This window comes from Vipera berus, assembly GCF_964194415.1.
Source record: "Vipera berus genome assembly, chromosome: 11".
Taxonomy (NCBI): domain Eukaryota; kingdom Metazoa; phylum Chordata; class Lepidosauria; order Squamata; family Viperidae; genus Vipera; species Vipera berus.
The window spans coordinates 11,827,276-11,844,979 of record NC_138214.1 but is presented as its reverse complement, the minus strand read 5'-3'; the positions used below and the strand labels follow the sequence as shown (position 1 = coordinate 11,844,979).

Below are 17,704 nucleotides of genomic sequence, written 5' to 3'. Positions count from 1 at the left end.
TCAAACCGTTTACCCGTTGCGTCTGGTTGTGCTGACCGTGCTCCCGCTCCTATCGAAAGCAATGTCCGCTTAGAAGCACCTTCGGAGTGGGGTGGATTCCCCCCCCTTACTCCGGCATCCTGGACTATACCTCCCATCACGCTCAGCCCACAGATTTGACGGAGGGGGGGGGATGGAAAGCGGGAGTCCAGGAAACCGAGAACGTGGGCGAAGGTTGACCTGTTGCCCACCCTTTATAGGATTTGAATCTTTATCCCACCAGGGAGCAAGTTTTAGAGAGATCTATCCCGTCTTCAGAAGCCTTGCCTGCCTTAAGGCCACGGGTGCCAACAGGAGATCAGCCCCCACAGAAGTCAGCGGGCTCTACTTTTTTTTTTAGTAAATAACTGTCCGGGCCGCTGAAAGGAGACCAGGGGCTTCCCGGGGTCCCAGCACACCCAACCTACTCAGGAGAAAGTCCGACTGACTTCTAAGCCAAGGAAGAGAATTAGAAATTAAATTAAAATTCACAGAAACACGCACCCCCCCCCACCCCCTTCCCCAGCGAGGTTTTTTGGCTTGACAACAATCGACAACTTCGCTTATTATGACATTACTCAGTGGATCCCCCCCCTCCCTCCCTCCCTCCCCCCCTCCCCTTCCTCGTAGGGGCCAGTCGCCTTCTCCGGACTGCGAGAGGCCAAAGGGGTGAGAAAGCGCGCTTCGTCTCCTTCGCCCCCTCCCCATCTTCTCTCTCCCCCCCCCCATCCACCACTTTGCTAGGGCGAAAAAGAACCCGGCCTTTCCTTCCCCGTTGGCCAAGAGAAGGCAGCGCTGAGCCCCTGCTCTTTATCCCCCCCCTTAAGGAGGGGCCGGCCGCTTCCCCCCCCCCCGCAACCCTCTCGGCCATCCCCTCCCCCTCCCCAGTTACCTCTCCCTCTTCCATCCCCCTCGTTGTTTCTACCCGAGTCCCTTTCTTTCCTTCCTTCCCCTCTTTCACTCCCTCTCCCTCCCTTAATCTAAGGGCTCCCCACGCCTTCCGAAACCAACGGCGCTTTTTTACCGAGCCTCCCGGTTCGGCGAACGGACCTGGAGACTCGGATTTCCTAACCCAGCCTCGCCTCTGCGCGCCTCCCCGATCCAGCCTCGCCTCTGCGCGCCTCTCCGATCCAGCCTCGCCTCTGCGCGCCTCCCCGATCCAGCCTCGCCTCTGCGCGCCTCCCCGATCCAGCCTCGCCTCTGCGCGTCTCCCCGATCCAGCCTCGCCTCTGCGCGTCTCCCCGATCCAGCCTCGCCTCTGCGCGTCTCCCCGATCCAGCCTCGCCTCTGCGCGCCTCCCCGATCCAGCCTCGCCTCTGCGCGCCTCCCCGATCCAGCCTCGCCTCTGCGCGCCTCCCCGATCCAGCCTCGCCTCTGCGCGCCTCCCCGATCCAGCCTCGCCTCTGCGCGCCTCCCCGATCCAGCCTCGCCTCTGCGCGCCTCCCCGATCCAGCCTCGCCTCTGCGCGTCTCCCCGATCCAGCCTCGCCTCTGCGCGTCTCCCCGATCCAGCCTCGCCTCTGCGCGTCTCCCAGACGTTGGGCAGAGAGGGCAGTTTTATTTTTCTCTCTCCCCCCTCACCCCCCGCCGCTGCTCTTGGGGTTTGTTTCGTTTTATTTTATTTTTCAGAGGAGGAGGAAGAACGAAGCAAACCTTCCCTCGTTCTTCCACTCGTCAAGCTTTGGGAACTTGCGTTGGAATCGAGCAAAGGGGATTTTTTTTTTTTTTAAAAAGAACAATCCTGCCGGCGATGCGGCCCAACTTCTAAAAAACAAACCAAAACCCCCCACCCCCCAAAACAAACCGAGGTTAAGTACTGCTTGAGACTTCTCTGCGCTGGGCTGAAAACTCCCGTCCGGGTTGAAGCAGGATCGTAGCCGAGGGGCGGGTGGATCGGAGGACAGGGATTCCTCTTTGATCGACGCTCCCCTCCCTCCCTCCCTCCGCGCGCGCCTTTTGGGGGGGCGCTTCTTAAAAGAGAGAAAACAAGGGGACCCCGGCGATGGCTCTGAGTTCCCGGGCGCACGCTTTTTCCGTGGACGTTTTAATGGGCAACGCCAATTCTACCAAGCGCAAACTGAAGGATCTGGAAGAGGATCTCTCCTCCGAGACGAGGACGGAAAAAGCAGCTTTCCGGAGAAGCCAAGCAGCGCCCGGTAAGCTCCGTTTCCTCTCCGATCTCTTTCCAGTTTAATCAGGAGTCCAGCAGCAGTGAGGATCGGGACCCCTAAATCCACGGAAGCCCCCCACCCCCTTTTTTCCCCTTCCCCGCAGCGCCCGGTGGGATTCTCCCGTGTGTTTCCCCGGAGTTTGAAAGAGCAAAGTTTTAGGATTGGGTTTCCCCCGATTCAGCTTAACGACTGAATTTACCCTTGGGAAATACATAGGCTCAGGAATTCACCAGTCAGAATGCGGTCCCGCAACATGCTTGAGCAGGGGGGTTGGACTAGAAGACCTCCAAGGTCCCTTCCAGCTCCGTTCTGCTTGATTGATTGACAGGCTTGTTTCTCCCCCACCACCACCAAAAAAAAACGCGCTAACCAAGGTTAGGACTAATGGAGCGTTGCCAGGCAGCGAGGTGAACGGATTCTGTGTTGACTCCCTCCCTTATTAATTAGAAATTATTTCTAATTCCTCAGAATTAAAAACAAGGTAAAGCATGCTCGTTGGCTAACTTAAATCCGCCACAGGAGAGAAACTGGCACGAAGGGAGAGGAATATGGGTCAAGCAAGTCTCCATGGTGAGACTTGGGGGTCAAAGGAGCCCAAAGGCAAACGGGCCACAGGAGAGTCACCTCCTGCATCGATCTAGGAGACCTTTAGTTTCCAATAACAAATATCAATTTCAGATTTCAAAAAGCCAGTCAAGTGCTGAACAATTCTGCAGTTTTCCAATAAACCCAGGCCACTTTTTCATTTGGGAGAGAAATGGAAGCCAGGGCTGAGAACATAATATGTAAGTGAATTATGATTTTCTCCAGGTGCCATAGGAGAATGATTAGACATTCCCGTCCATGCTTCTAAGGGGGTAATCTAAAATGAATGGAGGACTCTCTTTCTTGTTAAGGAAGGAAATCCCTAGGACAACTCAAGGAAAGGGGTGAGATTATTATCATCTTCCTCTGCCCCGGGAAGGAAGTCTCGCTGAACTTCTGAACTGGGTTCACATAACATTCTTGACCCACTTAAAGAGGTAATGGCTGCATTGGCTCAGCCAGCAAAGCTGGACTGGCACTCATCCCTGTTGATTAGCTGTCTGTAGGATTGGATAAATTTGTCATTCCAGGAAGCAGACAGTCTGTTGTCCCATGAAGACAGAGCAACAAAGATGATTAGGGGACCGGAGGCTAAAACATATGAAGAACGGTTGCTGGAATTGGGCATGTCAAGTTTAATGAAGAGAAGGACGAGGGGGGGGGGACATGATAGCAGTGGTCCGATATCTCAGGGGCTGCCCCAAAAAAGAGGGAGTCAAGCTATTCTCCAAAGCACCCGAAGGCAGGGCAAGAAGCAACAAGGGATGAAAACTAATCAAGGAGAGAAGCAACCTTAAATTAAGGAGAAAATTTCTGACAGTTAGAACAATTAACCAGTGAAACAACCTGCCTCCAGAAGTTGTGAATGCTTCAACACTGGAAGTTTTTAAGAAGAGACTGGACAGTCTTTTGTCTGAAATGGTATAGGGTCTCCTGCCTGAGCAGGGGGTTAGACTAGATGACCTCTGTGGTCCCTTCCAACTCTGTTATTCTGTTCACTAAGCAGACACATCCAAGCTCATTTCCTTTGCTTCTTATATTTTATTTCTTCTTTGCCTCTCTCTGTTCCAGAAAAGAAAACCAAAGGAGAAATAGCGCTGCCTCTTTGCGAGGAAGCCAGAGAAGAAAGTGAGGAGATCCAAGTGGACTTACAAGGCTCAGAGCTGTGGAAGAGATTTCATGAAATTGGCACCGAAATGATCATCACCAAAGCTGGCAGGTAAAAACTAGGCTGCTTGTAGGTGATCACCTGTGCACACATATTTCGTCTCCCCCTCCCCTGCCCGCTGTACACATCCGGCCTTTAAATCGTCCTGGTCCTAGAAAGATATTTATTTCTGCTAAACCACAAAATGTTTGGGATTGAGGATATGATTTTATTCTATATTCACACACTGTACTTCTTTGGACTAGTCCTTAAAAGAGAGAGCCAACCTATTCTCCAAAGCACTTGAGGGCAGAATGAGAAGTAACAAACAATAGTTTGTCTCCAGAAGTTTTGGAGGCTCCATCACTGGAGATTTTTAAGAAGAGATTGGACAATGTTTTGTCTGAAATGGTGTAAGGTCTCCTGCTTGAGTAGGGGGTTGGATCAGAAGACCCCCAAGTTCTTTTCCAATTCTGTTAATCCTCTCCTTCCCCTTCCCTCCTTCCCTCCTTCCTTCCTTCCTTCCTTCCTTCGTTCCTTCGTTCCTTCCTTCCTTCCTGGAAATGTATACAGGGTTTCAGGTTACTTTCTTAATCCATAATGTGGTGGATTTGTTGGGCACAGCATGTCAGGTGACACACAATGTTGCGTGAAAACCAACCAGAAAAAAGCCACTTTGCCACTGGTTGTAAATCTAAATGTTGAACAAGCCATGTTTTAATTTAGAGCATTTTGCAAACTCAGCCCCAGTGATTAGTTAGCTCTGCCAACCGAAAATAATTGAGCTAATTAAATAAATTATAGCTACCTTTGGTGACTATTGGGAGCAGAAACATTAAGCTTCATTGAAATGAATATTTTCATGCTGATCAGGTTCACACATGCGTAAGACAAGACGTGGAATGTTCACCTCGGCCAATGGAAAGTCCTGGTAACCTTTATCAGGGTTCCAGCTAAGGAGGGTTGAACCGGATTAGTACTTAGATAAGAAAAACATTCAGAGAATCTCAGGGCCACAGACCTGATATGAAATTTTTTTTTATTTTTTTTTATTTTAATCCCATTTATATCCCGCCCTTCTCCGAAGACTCAGGGTGGCTTACACTCTAAGCACAAATCAATGTGCTTAGCAATAGCCTTCATTCTATGTATATGCCTGCTTATTAGGGCTTTCGGGGGGCCCCAAGTGGCATTATTACAAAGTCATCTTATTGCCCCCAACAATCTGGGTCCTCATAATCATAATAAAACAATAACATCCCCCCAAAAAGCAATTTCAAACCATAACAGTCCTATCACTAAAACTAGATGGCTACAGTCATAATAACCTCAGGAGTCAAATTTGCTTGGAAACAGGTGCTTCTTTATGGTGTGAACACAGCTAGTGTGGTTTGTTTGAGCAATGATTTATGGCTTTGCACACGATGCAAACCCCTCAATAAATAAAAGAGCGTTTTACTCAGTAAACCGTGGTTACTTCAACCATGGTTTCATGAGAAGTGTGAACCCAGGCAGTGGGACTATGTCATACTATCTCTTTCCAATGTATTTGCTTTGGGAGATGTAAAGTTTGCCATCGTTAGCAATACATCACCATAATGATGACTAGACGGTGCTATAAATCACTTGTATAGAAAGGGAACTGATATGATACCATTTTAAAGCCATTTGTCTTCAGTAAAACACCAGGAATTCTGTGAAACTGGGCTTAAGCATTTCAAAGTTTGCTAAGAATTACATCACAATGCCTTGTTTTGGCTTGGCTCCATGCTTTCTCTTTTGGACAATCAGATGCTCGTTACCGGGCTTAAACAAGCTACTTAAGACAGTAATGGTAATGATATTGATAAGTCAGATGTAGTCGTTTCAGCATGAAAACTCACAAAACACACATCTTGCTATTTCTCGGATTAATCTGCCCTTCTCCTAAAGTGAGTGTTAAAAATCCACCCTTCTTCATGCAAGAGGGCAACAGATGACTTTCGTAATGTTCCAACTTCATTAAATGCTCCCCCCCCCCACAAACACACGCACCACAAAAATATTAGCAACGCTGAACCTAGAACACTTGTTGTTAGTGGAACAAAACAAAGCTGGAGAGCCACGGGGGCACTCTTGAGCATGGGCTACATTCTGTTATGGGAAACATTTGAAAAACAAAATTCAATATTATTACTGTGAAACTGTGAAAGAGTAAGGAGCTTACTCTTATCTTATCTCTATTTTGCTTTTCTTCAGCTATTTATCTGCAAATCTTACTCTAGAGGTATTCTGTATTACCAGGTTCTTGGTGTTTTCAGAGCGTAATTGTTTTCTTTCAGACGTTTCATTACCCAAGAGCTGATGATGTTACTTAGTTGGGTAATGAATTATCTGCAAGCAAACAACCAATTACCATAAATCCCACAGTAGCAGTCCTCCTCCTCCTCCTCCTCCTCCTCCTCCTCCTCCTCCTCCATTACCTGATTGGTAATGAAACATATGCAAGAAAACCACCCAGCTCAGCACTACGAACCCCACAATTCAACTCTGATCTACAAATATTCTCTTCTATTGGTATTTTGTGCATTGGTACTTGCAATGCTTGTTTCATTTACCTAGATAATTATGAGAACTAGGAAATATTTAAATTCCTTTCCTTCAGAAACATCCTCAAACTTCTTCATAGTCTTCCTGATGGGACTGTGGAGAGAGGGTAGTAGGAAACGAGGCAGGAAGAATACTGAACACAACCAATTTATTTATAAGTATGCCCAAAAAAGTCCTTTTATGTTCCAACCAGAAATTCTTCCAAGTAAAAACCTCATCAAATTGCAGCTTATAATTACTCCCATTGACCAATGCAGTGAACTTTTTAAGAATCTGGTCCTGCTACTAATGAAAATGTGTAATTCTAAAGCCAAGCAATTTACACTGATCTATCTTTTCTTTTTTCTTGTATCCCCCACCCCAAAGCATAGTACTGATTAATACTCTAGGTGTGGTATAAATGCTTTGGGGTTGGGAAAAACAACAACAGCTTGTTTGAAAATTGCAGAAAGTTGTGAGGCTGGCAAGAGAAACGTTACTGTAAGGTAACACAAATTTTGTTTCATGCAGGAGAATGTTTCCTTCCGTCAGAGTTAAAGTAAAAGGTTTGGACCCAGTGAAACAATATTATATTGCTATAGACGTGGTCCCAGTGGACTCGAAAAGATACAGGTAAAAAAGTTTTAATTTTTTTTCTCCAAAGGACATACATAAACTTATGGATTTTTAAAAAAAACTTATATTCTAAGCCAAACTCTCTCTCTCTCTCTTTCTTTTCTTTTCTTTCTTTCTTTCTTTCTTTCTTTCTTTCTTTCTTTCTTTCTTTCTTTCTTTCTTTCTTTCTTTCTTTTCCTTCCCTTCTTCCTTTCTTTCTTTTCCTTTCTTTCTCTTAATGAATGAATGAAAATTTATGGAAAGCTTTAGATTTAAATCAGTTCAACCATGCCAGGGATTCATCTGGGGAAGATTTGGGAATATAAGTTTTTAAAGACTTATATTCTAAGCCAAATTCTTTCTTTCTTTCTTTCTTTCTTTCTTTCTTTCTTTCTTTCTTTCTTTCTTTCTTTCTTTCTTTCTTTCTTTCTTTCTTTCTTTCTTTCTTTCTTTCCTTCTTTCTTTCTTTCTTTCCTTCCTTCCTTCCTTCCTTCCTTCCTTCCTTCCTTCCTTCCTTCCTCTTAATGAATGAATGAAAATTTATGGAAGGCTTTAGATTTAAATCAGTTCAACCATGCCAGGGATTCATCTGGGGAAGATTTGGGAATATAAGTTTTTAAAGACTTATATTCTAAGCCAAATTCTTTCTTTCTTTCTTTCTTTCTTTCTTTCTTTCTTTCTTTCTTTCTTTCTTTCTTTCTTTCTTTCTTTCTTTCTTTCTTTCTTTCTTTCTTTCTTTCTTTCTTTCTTTCTTTCTTTCTTTCTTTCTTTGCTTCCTTCCTTCCTTCCTTCCTTCTTTCCTTCCTTCCTTCCTTCCTTCCTTCCTTCCTCTTAATGAATGAATGAAAATTTATGGAAGGTTTTAGATTTAAATCAGTTCAGCCGTGTCAGGGGTTCATCTGGGGAAGATTTGGGAAGGGGTCTGCCTGCCCCTCTTGGAGATATTAGATTTGGAGAACAGTTCTCCCCTTTAACGGCCTGTGAAAAGGGTTCTCCTTGCCCATATCAACAAGGCCTTCAGTGAGATCCTGTTAGAACCCATTTCCCTGGGAGCAAAGCAAAGGGCACACAACTCACAAAATTCACAGCTCATAAGATTTGCTTTGGGGGCTCCTTCTTCCGCTTCTGAACCTTTGCAGTTTAAGCATATCTTCGCCCTCATGTCTCCTCCCAGTTGATTTTGTTGTTGAACATAAAATTTATAAAACCAGGTCCCCCTTTTCGTTATCTTTTCTACACACTGGCAAAATACACAGGCAGTTACTTGTAAGTAACTGCAACACAGAGCTGGAATCTGAAACGATGCTTTCCACTTTGAACTTGATTGGATTTTCCCTGGGTCCCACCGGCTCTGAACAGAGTGAAAAGCAAAGCAGTTATCAAGAAATGAAGATGGTCTGTTCGCCTGCTCCTCTTATAGTTAGTTCCCTTTGAGGGAGGAGGCCTTTGATCACAAACACCAGTTGGCAGAGAAATGGAAAAAGTCCTTGGGACTTTGGAAACTTGGAAGAGTTTGGGCAACAAAGTTCTCCCATCTTTCCAAAAGGCCCAATTCTTTCTCTTTCTTTTTCTCCAGCCTGCCCCCCTCCCTCACTTCCACGTGCCCAAAAGCAGAAGGGAGGGAAGAGAGGAAAAGGCCTCTTTCTAGAGCTTTGATCGCACAAAACTGTCTTCCCACTGAATTTGGGACTGAGATAGAGCCATGAGCTCAGCAGAGCTAAAAGTGAAAAGGGGAGAAACAGCAACAACCCTGCAGATACGATGCAAACGGCATAGGTTTTTTTTTTTTACAAGCAACACTTTCGTTGATCAAATCCCGGGAATAAGAAATAGGTAAAGGTAAAGGTAAAGGTTCCCCTGCACATGCGTGCTAGTCGTTTCCGACTCTAGGGGCCGGTGCTCATCTCCGTTTCAAAGCCGAAGAGCCAGCGCTTGTCCGAGGACGTCTCCGTGGTCATGTGGCCGGCATGACTAGACGCCAAAGGCGCACAGAACGCTGTGACCTTCCCACTTCAGTGGTCCCTATTTTTCTACTTGCATTTTTACGTGCTTTCAAACTGCTAGGTTGGCAGAAGCTGGGACGAGTAACAGGCGCTCACTCTGTTACGTGGCACTCGGGATTCAACCCGCCAAACTGCCGACCTTCTGATCGACAAGCTCAGCATCCTAACCTAAAAAAGAAAGATTAGTTGATTAAGTGGACTGTGAACGATTAGCCTAAGTTCCAATGCAGAAATAATGCTGGTTCCTGTTATTCAATGGAGAGTAGAATATATAGTGAATTGATTTCCCAAGCTAATTGGGGGTCCTTGGCTCAAGACCTAGTATTTTAGTTTCCCATATGTTAAGCTGTAATGTGACTGATGTAATTTTTGGCGTAGTCTATTACATGAATCCTATTGTTCTGGCTTTTAAGCTGCAATTCATGGCTTAATAGCCAATTGTGTCTTACTCAACCAAAACAGTAATGCCAACTGGTTTGGGGTTTGCTCTGGCCCTTGTTCCGTTTGGCAGGTACGTCTATCACAGCTCGCAGTGGATGGTGGCTGGAAACACGGACCATTCGTGCATCACACCCCGGCTTTATATGCACCCGGATTCCCCCTGTTCAGGAGAGACGTGGATGAGGCAGATCATCAGCTTCGATCGGGTGAAGCTAACCAACAATGAGATGGACGACAAAGGGCATGTAGGTGTGGATTTGAGGCTACTACTTTCCAAGAATGGAACAAGAGGGAAGAAAGTAGGGCCAGCAAGATGGCTGCCTTGGGAGACTTAGTAGAAGAGGGAGGGAGGGAGGGAGGGAGGGAGGGAGGGAGGGAGGGAAGGAAGGAAGGAAGGAAGGAAGGAAGGAAGGAAGGAAGGAAGGAAGGAAGGAAGGAATTAGCCACAAAACTCAGATGATCACAAAGTGGCAGCAAAGGGGCAGCATTTTTGGCTGCCACATCTAGTGGCAAACTGGGTTTTTGCAATCCAGATTTGATCTTAGCCTTGAAAATAGATTTTGCATGTGAGGAAAATAGAGAAAATCAATTTTGATTTTTATGTCAGATAAAAAGAGATTGTGAGGATGAGATTTTTGCTACTGATGCCCTAACAACTTAGCTGTGTGTAAAACGTATCTTGGCTCGGAGAGCAGTATTTTTGTCTCTCCCCAAAACAGGAAAATCTTTGACGTACCACAGGTGAGGCAAGATGGGTGGGAAACAAACAAGCAAGCAGGCTTGTTTGGCCTAATTATTATTAGCTGCATTGTAAGTTCAAAATAGAGTGTATTATTATATGTCACCCTTTAGTTTTCCAAATAAAAATTTGGAAGGGATTTTTTTTTTAATGAAGAAGGGGAGTGATCTTTTTAGAGCTGCCAACAACAATCTTGTTTTCTTGTGAACACAAAACAAAACACTCTTCAAGCGCATAAAAGTTTGAGCTAAGATTTCTGGTTTTAGTCCTGAACTAGACCTGATTAGTGCATACCACAAGGAGAATTTACCCTTTCATCATACAAATTTCACCTTGTTCAAGTGGTTGAAGTCATTTTAAATTATAGAATAACAGAGTTGGATGGGACCTGGAGGCTTTCTAATCCAACCTCCTGCTCAAATACGAAACCCTGTACTATTTCAGACAAGTCCACTCTCCTCTTAACAACCTCCAGTGATGGAGCACTCACAACTTCTGGAGGCAAGTTGTTCAAGTGGTTAATTGTTCTCGCTGTCAGGAAATGTCTCCTTAATTCCAGATTGCTTCTCTCTTTGATTAGTTTCCATCCGTTACTTCTTGTCTTGCCTTCTGGTGCTTTGGAAAATAGGTTGACCCCCCCTCTTCTTTGTGGCAGCCCCTCAAAAATAGAAACACTGCCATCTTGTCTCCCCTAGTCTTTCTTTTCACTAGAGACTATACTTATCCAATTCCTGCACATTTGTAATTTTTTATATACGTATATTTTAGCCTCCAGTCCCATAATCATCTTTGTTGCTCTTAAGGAAAATTTAATGAGGATTATTTTTAAATAACCAAGCTCAAGGTAGAACGCTCAACGCTTAAATCTCAAAATTTAAGAATGATAATATTCACTTTTTTCTGATTGTTTTTCCTCTCCTTTCTCTGTGGACTACAGATAATTTTGCAATCAATGCACAAATACAAGCCCAGAGTCCACATTATCATCCAGGATCCCCGGTTTGATCTCTCCCAGACCCCATCTTTGCCTGCAGCTGGTGTTCAGACATTCTCTTTCAAGGAAACCGAATTTACGACTGTCACCGCCTATCAAAACCAGCAGGTAAATTAACCTGCCAAAGGTACAAGCAGATTTTGGTGAGCAGATTGGTGAGAATTATGATACTCACAGTTCTTCCTTTGTTGTTTGTTCTGCCATAGATAACAAAACTGAAGATTGACCGGAATCCCTTTGCTAAAGGATTTAGAGATCCTGGAAGAAACAGGTAAAAAAAAAGTGCAATTATTTGACCGGCTGAGCTATGGATGGTTTAATAAAGACTTTTTAAATGAATAAAAAGTAGATGCTTTTGTTTATTAATTTTTTTTTAATCCCATTTATATCTCGCCCTTCTCTGAAGACTCAGGGCGGCTTACAATCTAAGAAGCACAAATCAATGTGCTTAGCAATAGCCTTCATTCTATGTATATGCCTGCTTATTAGGGCTTTCACACACACCCCAAGCGGCATTATTACAAAGTCAGCTTAATTGCCCCCAACAATCTGGGTCCTCATTTTACCTACCTCGGAAGGATGGAAGGCTGAGTCAACCTTGAGCCTGGTGGGACTCGAACCTGCACTAATTGCAGGCAGCTGGTGTTACTTAAGGAGGCATTAGCCCACTGCTCCACCAAGGCTCAATTGCCTACATTATGAAAAAAAAAATACAAATATGTCATCATTAATGACCATTTCCTGTAGCTTTTCAGTTTCCCCAGGATAGTTTGGAGGCACCATTAGAAGCGAACATTGAAAAGAGGGGTGCCTGGTGCTCTGTAAGCTTGGTGGGTTTTTTTCATGACCAGGCTAGGTAACATCATCAGTGCTAGGTTGAAGGACTGTCAGGATGGTACTTGTCTACAGTACATCTTCCTGGGACTGCCTGCCAGCTTGTTTCTAGGAGAGGAGGCATTGAAGCTGTGTCATGACTTTGAAGACAGCTGCTATTTTTTTAGTTCAGGAAATACATTTTGGATCTGAACCATAAGACAGTTGGCCTCACTGAACATGAGTAAAAAAAACAACACCCGGTAGTTATCAGGTTAAAACGCAATGGTGGCACTGTGGTTAGAATTGCAGGCAAACTCTGCCCACTGCCAGCAGTTTGATCTTGACTGATTCGAGGTTGACCCAGCCTTTCATCCTTCCGAGGTAGGTAAAATGAGGACCCAGATTGTTGGGAGCAATAAGCTGACTTTGTAATAATGCTGCTTGGTGGGGGGGGAGCCCTAATAAGCAGGCATATACATAGAATGAAGGCTATTGCCTTGGTGGAGCAGTGGGCTAATGCCTCCTTAAGTAACACCAGCTGCCTGCAATTAGTGCAGGTTCGCATCACACCAGGCTCAAGGTTGACTCAGCCTTCCATCCTTCCGAGGTAGGTAAAATGAGGACCCAGATTGTTGGGGGCAATTAAGCTGACTTTGTAATAATGCTGCTTGGGGTGTGTGTGAAAGCCCTAATAAGCAGGCATATACATAGAATGAAGGCTACTGCTAAGCTTGTAAGCCGCCCTGAGTCTTCGGAGAAGGGCGGGATATAAATAGAATTTTAAAAAAATGCTGACTCTGTAAACAGAGAGGGGTATAAAAGCACTATGCAGTGGTATATACGTCTAAGTGCTATTGCTAAAAACAAGATGTCAAATTAGGGTTCTCTGTGATCATAATAAAGCTTACTTGGATTTGATTTTTGTCGTGCAATGCATAAGCAGGAATGCATGCAACTGTTCCTGTATAAAAGTATATTGTAATAGACTTCCGTGGGCATAACGATCTCTCTCTTTTTGGAAAGGAATATCCCTCCCAAATTTCTCTTTTAACACCTGAGTGGAATTCCTGTGAAGGGTTTTAGGGCTTTGGTTTCCACCTCTTCCAGGTAGAGATTGGCCACAATGGGGGATACGGGTGAAACCATAAAAAGAGGCCATCTACGTTAAGATTGAACAGCCCTCTCTCAATAGAGGGGGAGGGATACGACACCACCTTTCTCCAGGTTTACAACACAGTCCTTTCCACAATTCCAAGAAGGTTCCCCACCCATTTGCACTATTCAGATGACCTTTCCGTGTGGCCTCAACAACTCTCAGGAAGAGTACTAACCACCAGGTGGTTGCAAGGAATATAAATCTTTCCATTTTCCACCATTCAGTCAGAACTGAGGAGACTTTAATGGATGAGAAGCGAAACATCTTCAAGGAAAACCAAAGAAAGTCCAGTTGCCTTTTTTTAAAAAAGCACTTTTAGGACAATCCAGAATTGTATTTAAGAAATGCCTCTTCTGGGTTTCTGCATTCCCCAGGAATCCTGAATTGGGCATTTCCAGAAGGTCATAGTTGAAGCAGGGAAGAAGGCGCAGATATCATGGCTTTGAAGCTATATAGGAATTTGTACCTTCTTAATTCGCTTTGTCCAAAAAAATGTGGTTAAGCCCACACTTGTGCTTATTCTTCTGAATGAGGCTGTAGACTTCTGGTCCGATAGCTGTTCCAATGGCCTTGTTCCATGGGAATGCAAGTCTAATTTTCAACTATCACGTTGCAGAGGAGTTTTGGATGGACTTTTGGAATCCTATCCGTGGAGACCATCGCTGACCTTAGATTTTAAGCATTTTGGGACAGAGCGACAAAGTGAGTATCGAATCTTCGCCTTTTCTTTCTTTTCTCCCACATTTCTATGTGCGTCTTTCAAAGAATGCAGGTTACCGTTTCAGCCTAAAGGGCGTCTTTTCAAAATGTTCGTGGAGCTTGGCTACCAAATGGGTGGTGAAAATCGTTTTCTTTTTCATCAATGTGGCAAAGAGGGGATGGCTAAAACTTTTGGACCCTGAAGCAGTTTTTTCCCCTCTTTGCGAATGCTACAATCTTTGCCTTATTCTGAGCAGGGCTGATTAATCAAAGGGGAATATTTGTTCCACTTTTAAGACTTGCGCTTTTTTTAATCGATCGATGTAATCGCTCAAAGTTAGCAGCCTGGATAAATAGCAGGGCTTAGATTTTGGGAGAGACAATTATATGTAGAACATTCATATTACATTAATCTGTCGGCACCTTCCCTCTCCCTTACCTTCCCTTCTCTTTCCTCCCAAGGATGGTTGAGATAAAAATGTAGACATCTGTGGGGTTGTAGTTAGCAATCCCATATAGGCTAAGGTGTTTCAGATTAAGGCTGGATAGATCCACTTCCAAGTCCTTTGCAAGGAAGGTTGTTTGTAAGGCACCCAGAGTCACTGAGAGGGAGTGGGCAGCCATATAAATCCAATGAATGAATGAACAAATGAACGAACGAAAGAACAAATGGATGGATGAGTAAATAAAATCCACTTGAGCTAGTTTCTACTTTTTACTCTACCCAGCCTCAGTGCAGTGATGTGTAAGAAAGACAATAGTGGGGGCTATGTTGTGTTCTTAGAGGAAAAGACAGGATTTGGATGCAAATTAAATACTATAATATTGTATCAAAATAGGATGACAGCATAAGGGTGCACGCATATGAGCCATTCTCAAAATGGTTGGAGGTGGGATCAAGCATGCCTATCAGAAGGGCAGATGGTATGAACCTCAGCCTGGAAACAATCCAAGAAAGAGCATCCATAGGGTTCCAAATTTGTCAGAAGATCAGCCTTTGTTGTCCATTTGGTCCAACATTGCCATCTAGATGAAGAAAGATTTTCATATGGACCACAGACCTTGGATGGTTGATGGAACAATACGTGTGCCTGGACAAGTATTTCTTTTACTTGCAACTTGGTTCTGTATTGGTGGACCAGATGTTCAGCAGATGTGGTCCTCTTTTGCCAAAGTAGGCAAAGATTTGTGTGGCATTGGCAATGCCAACCCTGTGAGTCAAGCATGGTGTTTCTTCCAGATGCACTTGGACTCTTGAGACCAGATGTGTACAACTGCATTTACTTTCAAGAACAATATTCTCTATGGGCCAGAGTCAAAGATAGGAAGACGAGCAGAAATCTCTTAGCAAAAACTCCGTCCAAATTCACTTGCAGAGTAATGATGTCTATATCTCTCCACAAAGGAAGCAGAGTTAATTGTTTATAGCAAGGAGAGAGAGAGAGAGAGAGAGAGAGAGAGAGAGAGAGAGAGAGAGAGAGAGAGAGAGAGAGAGAGAGAGAGAGAGAGAGAGAATATGAGCTCTAGGGAAGTTAAGGAATTCTAAGATGAAATCTGCTGAGAGAAAAAAAAGAAAGAAAGAAAGAAAGAAAGAAAGAAAGAAAGAAAGAAAGAAAGAAAGAAAGAAAGAAAAAGAAAGAAAGAAAGAAAAAAGCGGGGAAAATAAAGGAAAGGAAAGGAAAAGGAAGGGAAGGGAAGGAAAGGAAAGGAAAGGAAAGGAGCAAGGGAAGTTCCACAAAGACCTGTAAAATCTTGAAAACAAGCCAGTTTTACTTTGGCACCTATCTTCTATCATCTATCATTTATCTATCCTATCTATCTATCTATCTATCTATCTATCTATCTATCTATCTATCTATCTATCTATCTATCTATCTATCATCTATCTATCTATCTATCTATCTATCTATCTATCTATCTATCTATCTATCTATCTATCTATCTATCTATCATCTATCTATCTATCTATCTATCTATCTATCTATCTATCTATCTATCTATCTATCTATCTATCATCTACCAATCATCTAGCTAGCTAATTGTTTGATTTCTATAGCCACCCATCTCAGCCAGCAACTCTGGACAGTTACAATGCTCCATTCTCACGTGACACGATTTATGATGACTTTCGGGGAAAAAAATCACATTTTTAGCTGGTTTCTAGCAAAAAAAAAAAGCCTAAAGGAATTCATTCACTTGATTAATAATTGCCGGCTTCAGTTTACAACCGTGGTCTTGGCTTAATGACTACCGTAAAACAGTTTGCAAAATTGTGTCGGTCATGTGGGTCCTTGACTTACGACCATCCTGACTTACGATGGAAATTCCGGTCTCCATTACAGTCATAAAGACTATCTGAATACAGTACAGTAGGTCCATAATATTTGCTGTCCCTGTTTCAGTGCTGAGGAAAATTACATTATTATTATTATTATTATTATTATTATTATTATTATTATTATTATTATTATTATTATTATTATTATTATTATTATTATTATTATTTGAAGCTAATATATTTGTTTGAAGATCAAGATAGCAACCCGGCCTGAACAGGAAATGTTTGTAAGCTTTTTGGCTGACCAGTTTGGATGAGTGGAGTTACTTCGACGTCTGGCAATGCTTTGCCATCTAAAGAAAAGGGACCTTCCAAGGGGACCATGATTGCAGGAGTCTCAAGTTCTCCCTCATCGTTACCAATGTTTCTCACCTTGATGATCCTGAGTATTATGAAAGGTGGAGAACAAAATTCTCTTTGGCTGGCTGTCACTTCCTAATGTTATTCCTAACACTTCCAAATGTTATTTGCTTTACCCCAGGCGGAAGTTCCGGTTCGTCTCCTGCAACGCCCTCTGGGGGAACCCCATCACCTCTCAGTTCTCTTCTGTCTTCTGCGGGCTCTCCTCCCACTTTCCACCTCTCCGCGACCAACCTTGGCGTGCCCTGCCCGGATTCTTACCTGCACCACCTTGGTCTACCCATCTGCTACAAGATTTGCCCGACCAACCTTTTAAGACAGCCGTCCCTAATGTTCCCAAGCCACCACAAGTTGGGAAGTGCCCCTGGTCCTCACTTTCTGCCCCACTTCATGGTGGAGGTGCCCACTTTGTCGTCTCTGAGCATTGGCAATGTCAGAAGTGGCAAAGCAGAAGATCTAGAGGGAGTGGTGTCCCAAGGGCCCAGTTCTGCTGGCCAGATGTTGTATGGTTTGCATGCATCTGGAAGTATTTTCCCATCAGCGCCCGTTGCCCGAGAAACTTTAAACTGTGCCTTGCACCCTCCTTATGGCTTCTACGGTTATAACTTTTCCATGCCTTCTAGGTTAATGAATTCACTGAGCCACTTCAAAATGAGTGATGGCATGCCACCTCTGCTCCAGGACAGCAGGTGTAACCATTCTGCCTGGACACCCACAGTTAACCACTGCCTCTAAAAAGACTTCTAACCTCTCCAGAGCAAGGTTATGTCAGGCCACGATCAATACCTGGATCTAATCCTTCACCAAACACTAATGGACTGCAAATGTTTGGAACGCTGCAAAAACGCAAGGAGATAGACAAAATGGCTTCCTGAAATTTTTCTTCCTGTTTATTGACAGGGAAACTGTGTGCCACACCCGAGTGGGTGGGGAATAAGTTGGGGAATAAGGAAGATGACTCTGACGGAGGTTTGCAAGTTCCCTTACCAGGATGACGGGGGTGAAACATATTTAAGGTCGACAACAGGTAGATAACATTCAGAAGTGGCTCAGAC

The 17,704-nt window shown here is 44.0% G+C and overlaps 1 protein-coding gene across 1 annotated transcript; it reads left to right on the top strand.

The window, feature by feature from the left end:
* Positions 1 to 2,019: 2,019 nt before the first annotated feature.
* Positions 2,020 to 17,384, top strand: TBX22 (T-box transcription factor 22; the record flags this gene model as incomplete). Its single annotated transcript, XM_081336860.1, has 8 exons — positions 2,020 to 2,173; positions 3,845 to 3,992; positions 7,020 to 7,121; positions 9,618 to 9,792; positions 11,224 to 11,388; positions 11,487 to 11,551; positions 13,869 to 13,954; positions 16,771 to 17,384. The coding sequence occupies 8 exons, from the start codon at positions 2,020 to 2,022 to the stop codon at positions 17,382 to 17,384; spliced, it is 1,509 nt and encodes a 502-aa protein (XP_081192986.1).
* Positions 17,385 to 17,704: the final 320 nt, after the last annotated feature.